General features: G+C 34.6%; 1 protein-coding gene across 2 annotated transcripts; it reads left to right on the forward strand.

Annotated features, from left to right (window-relative positions):
- Positions 1-2,305: 2,305 nt before the first annotated feature.
- On the forward strand, positions 2,306-4,241 carry LOC140818334 (uncharacterized). 2 transcript variants are annotated; one of them, XM_073178267.1, is made up of 4 exons: positions 2,306-2,435; positions 2,765-3,097; positions 3,636-3,706; positions 4,096-4,241. In XM_073178267.1, exons 2-4 carry the CDS (start codon positions 2,772-2,774, stop codon positions 4,107-4,109), a joined length of 411 nt encoding a protein of 136 aa, XP_073034368.1. In that variant the 5' UTR covers positions 2,306-2,435; positions 2,765-2,771; the 3' UTR covers positions 4,110-4,241. The 2 variants fall into 2 exon arrangements, with proteins under 2 accessions (XP_073034368.1, XP_073034369.1); XM_073178268.1 differs by having other exon boundaries at positions 2,354-2,469.
- The last annotated feature ends 4,055 nt before the right edge of the window (positions 4,242-8,296 follow it).

Consider the following 8,296-nt stretch of genomic DNA (forward strand, 5'->3'; position numbering starts at 1 on the left):
GATGCGTGCCGAGTGAATCAAACATCTGTAGGGTTAAAATTTCGCTTCCGCACCGTAGATTTCCGTGAAGATCGAAAGCAAATCGCGGACCGAAATATTATCGTGGGTAAGGAAATTCGATCTCCAACATTTCCAGCAGCTTTTTTGTTGTGGGAAATTTCCAGCAACATTTCCAACAAGTAAGAGCACCTGATTTCCGAAAATTTCAAAGCAAGCACGGAATACGTACGCCAAAGTCCTCGCTTCCTTCGTACGTTGCTTCTGAGTTGGGGGAAGACAGTTGTGTTCAGCTTTTTGGGTTGGATCAAAGGGTAAAATAGGTAAAGACACGTATGATAAAATGCATGACTAATAATAAGGGCTTGGGGTATGGGTTTATTTAAGCCAACCTAGTGTAATTCAGTCCATTGGATGGGGGATTGGGTGGGTTTGTTTAAAAATGAACCAAGCAACGGATTAGGATGGACAAAAGTTAACAAACTTACTTTATCAGACGTACCAAACACTACCTTAATGTTTGGACTAAAAATGGTGGCATGATTGATTGTGGCTTCGTCTATGCTACACACTCCCGATGTACACAAAAATATATATGTTCATATAAAAATCTAAATTGAAAGGAAAAATTGACGGACCTCACATTATCTGTTTTTATGCAAGATCATGTTCATATGATCATCTTATATATAAAAATACAACTGAACTAATACTCTCGGGCTGCGTTTGGTTTGAAGGATAGGATAAACTAATGATTAGTACGTAAATGATAAAGAAAATGATTGTGGTAGGATTGTAATATATGGTGTAAAATAATATTATGTTTGGTAAGATTTTTAAGTGTAGGATAATTTTGAATTTTTTGATGAACAGACGAAATTGTCCTTCCCCCGGAAAAGATCGGTGGGTGAGTCGGCCGGATACGGCTGCCGGAAATTACCGACGGATTTTGAAAAACCGTCGCTAATAGCGACGGTTTTCCTGAGAAACTGTCGCCGATCTTGTTTTGAATTATTTTAATTACTAAAAATTTGACATTTTGCGACGGTTTATAACAAAACCGTCGCTATTTGCGACAGATTTTTTGCAAACCGTCGCTAACCGGCTGTCGGCCCCGTCAATCGGCTGTTCGTCGCCGGTCTGCCGGTGCTCGGCCGCGGTCGGCGGTCCGTCGGTGGTCGGCCAGCGGCGGTCGTGGAGGCGGCGGTCGGTGGCGGGAAGTGGTGGTGAGTTTGAATTTAGGAGAAGGGTAAAATTGGAAAAATAGGAGATATTAAGAGTGGGATAAATAATCCTAGGGAGTGAGGATGTATTATTTTAACCTACCTAATATAACCTAATCATTCATAGGAGGGATTGAGTTGGTTTAATAATCACGCGAACCAAACAGCTGACTAGGTAGGATAAAATAATCAATACAGGCTAATCACCCGAACCAAACGCAACCTCGATGTAGTTTACTCAAGAATATGTTCATATGAAAATCTAAACCGAAAACAAAAAAATATTGATGGACATCATATTGTTTGTTTTTATTTAAGAACATGTTCATATTAACATCTTGTATAAAACTACATATGGAATAACATTTTCGGTATAGCATAGACAAAGTCATTGATTGCTCGTATACATATATTGTTTGATCTTGAGTTGGACGGAAATAAAACAAAAACAAAACCAAGAAAAGCAACAAAGATCAAATTTTTCTTTCTCGAAATTTCTAGCTCATATATATTAATTAACATCGTGGAAAACTCAATTAAAGCACCATTCAAACCAAAATAAACATTCTGATATATTCAAGCCCTTGACGAAAAAAGTTGTCGTCGATCTCGAATTCGAGTCCTGTTGATTGTATCTTATTCATAAAAAAAAAATCAACGGCGGCAATCATCTGCATTCATACCCACCCTCAATCCCTAATACAAATTTGCCTAGCTCCACCTCTCAAGTAATGTCTTCCCCTCGTAATGCCTGAAAGAAATGGGAATAGAATACAGGACAAAAATTTTCAATCTTTTCAGTAATAATGCATAGGGAATCATGGGAAAAAGATATATATATATACATATAACTGACTTATTTTTTTGTAACTTCTTGATCTTCAACCAATGCACACTAAAATGTCCACTACTTTTACCATCTGTCCCCTCATGCTTGTCCCCACATCTATGAGATCAAAACACGAAACCGAGGGGAAAAGTATATTTATCAAAATATTTTACATTTCTCTTTTGAAATATTCCCATCTTAAGGAAACCATTTTATGCCCCAAAAAAAAGAGCTTAGGGTACCATAAAAAGGAGAACTCACTGGTATATAAACCCCCCTCGACCCATTTTTCAAAATCACCAATTTCGAACAACGCTAGCTAGAACTTCCTGCAAAGATATATATACTTCGATTCTTACGTCGATATTGTTCTGTTTTCATACAAGGTGATACGGTGTTTATTGTCTTTCCCTTGTGCATGTACGTACGTTAGACTTCTTTCGTGCCGTTTGTTTGACAAAATAGTGTTGTCTAAGACGGAAATGTACTTTAAATTTTAAATTAATAATATTGAATTTCAAAAACTTAATAATATTCAAGCATACGTTTCGCAGCTTGATTATTGCCATCATACTTCAAACATCATGATTCACATAACGCATATTTATTATATATATATATATATATATACACACACACACACACACACACACACTCTCCATTCGTCTGCTGCATTCTTGGTGTTGCTAACTTTGCATTCTTCATAAAATATTAGACACACAATGAATAAGGAAGGAGATTGGTTGTGTCCCGCATGCCAGCACCTCAACTTCAAGAAACGAGACCAATGCCAACGATGTGGCTGCCCCAAGAATGCTACGGCAGCCGAAGTTTCCTCGTACATAATACAGAGAACCGAACTGATGCCTGGAGATTGGTATTGTGGTGGCCAGAATTGCGGTGCACACAACTATGCCAGTCGAACGAACTGCTATCGATGTGGTTCACTGAAGGACTACTGCGGTTATGGGGCCGGAGTTATAGCATCTGCCGGTTATGCATATGATGCCATCCCTGGTTGGAAAAGCGGAGATTGGATTTGCACCAGGTTTGTTCGAAGAAACCATGGATTAATGCATGTTCTCCTTTAGATTCACGTTGCAGTAACTTATGCGGGATCATAATATTATCCATGATTCAAATTCGACAATCGAGACTAGCCAAGATGGATTAATGGATAGCATGCATATTAATCCATCAGTATTCGGTATACGCATTTTAGTTCACGCAATAATTAACCATACTATTCTAACGAGGGAACCTTCCTAGGCAAAAGGGTAGATGTTGGTCCGCAAACAACTTAAGTTACTCATTTTCGTAGAAAAAAACGATACATATGATACGATAAGAATGGTTATTAGGAGAATCTTTTATTTGTTGTAGTGCTCACACGGGCTTACGACTGGAGGCATGACATGACATCGTATATAGTTTTATTTGGTTGGTTTTTAAGGAAAATGTCAAGCTTAAGATATAATTTTAAAAAGAGGACCAAGAACTCAAAAGATTAATTTATTGGATCGTACTATGTTGATTAGAATTATGCAGTGTTTATCTATGTGGCTCACGTGTTTAATGCTGGTCAGACTTGGATGCGGCATGCATAATTACGCTAGCAGGACGGAGTGCTATAAATGCAAGACAGCTAGAGATTTTGGTACGTACGTATCTCCCTCACACACACACACAAAAACACACACACACACACATATATATGAAAAATTGGTTTTTTCAATATGTTGTCAAATTTAAGTTTTACTCTTATTTATTTTTTTCCAATTTTAGTTATGTAGCGCTGATGGGACATTGATGCGTCACCGGTGTGCCATGTGATGTTTACATGTTCAGTGTCATATCAGCCCTCCCAATAAAAAATAAGTAAACTTTCAAAAATCGAAATATACGTGACTAAAACTGAAATTTAATAACATGAAATATCAAAATGACCAATGAAACAAATATAAAAGACCAATATATACACATACACACACATATATACTCATTGTGATTAATATCTCATTTATTCCTTATTTTTTAACCTTGTAGGAGGAGAAGTCTAAGGGAAACCAAAGAGAGATATATGAGTGATGCAATATGTAATATTTTTCTTTTTGCATGAATAAATAGAGCTGATGAAAGAGCTCGACGTGTACACTTTTCCCAATCAAGTTTAGTAGATGTTAATTGTTTTTTTTTCCTGGATTATTTTTAAATATTATATATGTTTCCTCTAGTTATTTTATTTGTGTAATAAGAAGCTGTGATTTTGTAATAAAACACGAACAAATAAAAGGCTGTATTATGGCATATGTCAAAGATGATCAAAAGATTCATGGAATATCTAGAAATATATAGTTCAAGTCAGAAGTCTCCATCGTTTCGAAGAAAACAAGAAATCGAGGTTTTAATAATGAAAGTAGATAAGAACCAGATGCTCCCACTTTGGCAACAGTATTACTTTTTGTTGATTGAATTGAATACGGAAGGGGACTCGGGGTTAATACATGACTCGGGGTTTAGGAATATATATATATATATATATATAAGTAATACAAATTAAACGATATTTATTAAAGTAAAAAATTGTATAACTAAATTATTTGTATAACTAAATTATGTGAATGAATAATATCATACATACCGTCAATTTTTGACTTTTTCTTATGTGAATTTACTCAAAAAGCTCATTATTATATATGATATTTATCATGTATATGTTGTGAAAAAGTAAAAATTTATGGTAAAAAATTAAAAATCTCAAACTCTCAAAATTTACCAAACTACACACTTTATAATATTTTTCTCTCTACTCAATTGTGATTTTCTTCACAAATGAGAGATCTATTTATAGAGTTTCATTACACATAATCTAAAAATAAAATACATCATTGCCTACATCATCATCACACACAAATTTCTAACTTTACAACTCTTATTTTCAACATTCAAATATTCAACTATTACTTTTTCAATATTCAAATATATTATTTCAACACTCCCCCTTGTGATGATGATCATGATACGATGATGTCTTCATTACGTGTTTTGTACTGCCTCGTTAAAAACCTTACTTGGAAAAACCCATTGGGATAAAAACCATAGTAAGGGAAAAAGAGTGCAGTCACGTAAACTCCCCCTGATGTTGACATGAACAATTTTTCACAAATTTCGTAGATTGCGCATCCCAATATTATATATGTGCTTTCTGAATATTGACGTAGGAAGTGCCTTTGTGAAGAGATCTGATGAGTTTTCACTTGATTGAATGTGACGAACATCAATACATTTATTCTTCTCAAGCTCCTTGGTGAATGCGAAGAACTTAGGAGGAATATGTTTAGTTCTGTCGCTTTTTATGTATCCTTCTTTCATTTGAGCAACACATGCAACATTATCTTCATATAGTATCACAGGCTTCTCATCGAATGATAATCCGCATGAAATTTGGATATGTTGGGTCATTGATTTTAACCACACACATTCACGACTTCCTTCATGTAGTGCAATAATCTCGGCATGATTTGATGAAGTTGTTACGAGCGTTTGTTTCTGTGAACGCCAAGATATTGCAGTGCCTCCACGAGTAAATACATATCCAGTTTGGGAACGTGCCAACCAATTATACTTGGATTAGCATCTTTTGAATACAAAAGTCCCAAGTCTGTCTTTCCTCGTAGATAACGGAATATATGTGTAATTTCGTTCCAGTGTCTCTTTGTTGGATATGAGCTAAATCTTGCCAACAGATTCACGGCAAAAGATATATCAGGCCTTGTACAATTTGTAAGGTACATAAGGGCACTGATGGCACTTAGATATGGTACTTCTGGACCAAGAATATCTTCATCATCTTCACATGGACGGAATGGATCCTTTTCTATGTTTAATGATCTAACAACCATTGGAGTACTTAAAGGATTTGCTTTATCCATATTAAAACGTTTAAGGATCTTTTCTGTATAATTTGTCTGGTGAACAAACATTCCACATTCTTTTTGTTCAATTTGTAAACCCAGACAATACTTGGTTTTTCCAAGATCCTTCATTTCAAATTCTTCCTTCAAGTATGACACAACTTCTTGAATTTCCTTATTCGTTCCAATGATGTTTAAATCATCAACATATACAGCAATAATTACGCATCCGGATGTTGTTTTCTTAATGAAAACACAAGGGCATATTGAATTATTTACATATCCCTTTTTCATCAAGTGATCACTTAGTCGATTATACCACATTCGACCTGATTGCTTTAACCCATATAATGATCTTTGTAATTTCACAGAATAACATTCCCTGGGTTTTGAACTTTGTGCTTCAGGCATCTTAAATCCTTCAGGGATTTTCATATATATATTACTATCAAGTGATCCATATAAGTAAGCTGTAACAACATCCATAAGACGCATTTCTAAATTTTCAGATACCGCCAAGCTAATCAAATACCGAAACGTAATTGCATCCATCACAGGAGAATACGTTTCTTCATAATCAATTCCAGGCCTTTGAGAAAAACTTTGTGCAACAAGTCGAGCTTTATATCTTACTATTTCATTTTTCTCATTTCGCTTTCGAATAAAAACCCATTTGTATCCAACAGGTTTTACACCTTCAGGTGTAAGGACTATAGGTCCAAAAACATTACGTTTATTTAGCGAATCCAATTCAACCTGGATGGCTTCTTTCCATTTTATCCAGTCCTGCCGATTTTTACATTCACCAAAAGATTTTGGTTCATGATCTTCATTATCATTTATGATGTAGATTGCCACATTATAAGAAAATATATCATCAATTTCATCTATATCTTTTCGGTTCCATATTTTTCCAGTATTAATGTAATTGATAGAGATTTCATGATTCTCGTCAGTTTGTGGTTCTGACAGAACATTTTCATCATCATGTGTTTCTTCAGGAACACCATTCTCTATTTTGTGATCCTCATGTGTTTCTTCAGAAACATGTTGCGACAGATGTTCAAAAACCGTCGCTATATAGCGACGGTAGTTGAAAAACCGTCGCAAAATAAACTAAGCGGCCCCACCAGTTTCCACATCCTAGATCCGCCCCTGCACATACTCTATATTGTTGCTGTAGAGTAATATTTGATGCATGAAATGTGGAAAATGTTTTTTCAAGCATCTTAGATTCTGTGACCTCATGTCCACAAAATTTTAATTGCGAGATTATTCTATACATCGCCGAATTGTAATCACTGACTTTTTTAAAACCTTGGAATCTCAGTGTATTCCATTCATCCCGGGCGGTCGGAAGTATAACTTCCCTTATATGTTCAAATCTTTCTTTTAATCCCTTCCACAAAGCCATGGGATTTTTTTTCAGTCAGATATTCACATTTCAATCCATCGTCGAGATGTCGACGCAAAAATATCATGGCTCTTGCCTTTTCTTGTGATGTCAAGATGCATTTCTACATCTAGAGTCCATGGCATATAATTCTTTCCCGTGATGTCGAGCGCAATAAATTCGAGCTTTGTTAAATTTGACATGGTGGTACTAAAAAAAATTACGATGCATTTTATTAGTTAATAAATATTGCAATACAAAGTAACGGATAAACAACAAGTACAAGTATTTGTAAAAATAAAGAAAACGCACGAGGAGGATATTCTCCGATAAATACAAGACTCGTGAGTATGATAACCAAAATAATTAAAAATATCCTTGAGAAAGCCATCTTCTTTTTTCTTCGAAAAATTTGATGATGAATAATTTTTAGAGAAGAAGAGAAAGTTAGAGTGATTGAATGTGTTTGTGAGATCATATTTATAGGGCAAAAACTAGCCGTTTTTTACCATTTATGACCGTTGGTGTACAAAAAAATAAAGGTATGTATTTGTATAATTTTATGGTAATAATATGGTATATATAATATTAGATATGTTTAAATAATTATGTATATCATATCATAATATTATAATGAGTGTCATAATTTATTTTGTTTAAAAAAACCTTATAAGCTTTTATACTTGTCGTTTCCCTTACCGGGAGTGTGGGATGTCGTCTTAACATCCTCCCAGGATTTATAACAAGTTTATGAAAAATTTATTTTTATTATTTCTCATAATAACATTATATTGTATATTAAATAAATACACAATAAATAAATAACAGTAAAATAAATATAATTTCTTTTGTTACCTTTTTCTTCTGTTTGTAGCTTGGAAAAGTATGTAGGACTTTTAGAGCTTCGTGCTGATAACGTGTTGTGAAAAAGTAAAAATTT

This window comes from Primulina eburnea, chromosome 17, assembly GCF_022965805.1.
Source record: "Primulina eburnea isolate SZY01 chromosome 17, ASM2296580v1, whole genome shotgun sequence".
In the NCBI taxonomy this organism is placed as follows: domain Eukaryota; kingdom Viridiplantae; phylum Streptophyta; class Magnoliopsida; order Lamiales; family Gesneriaceae; genus Primulina; species Primulina eburnea.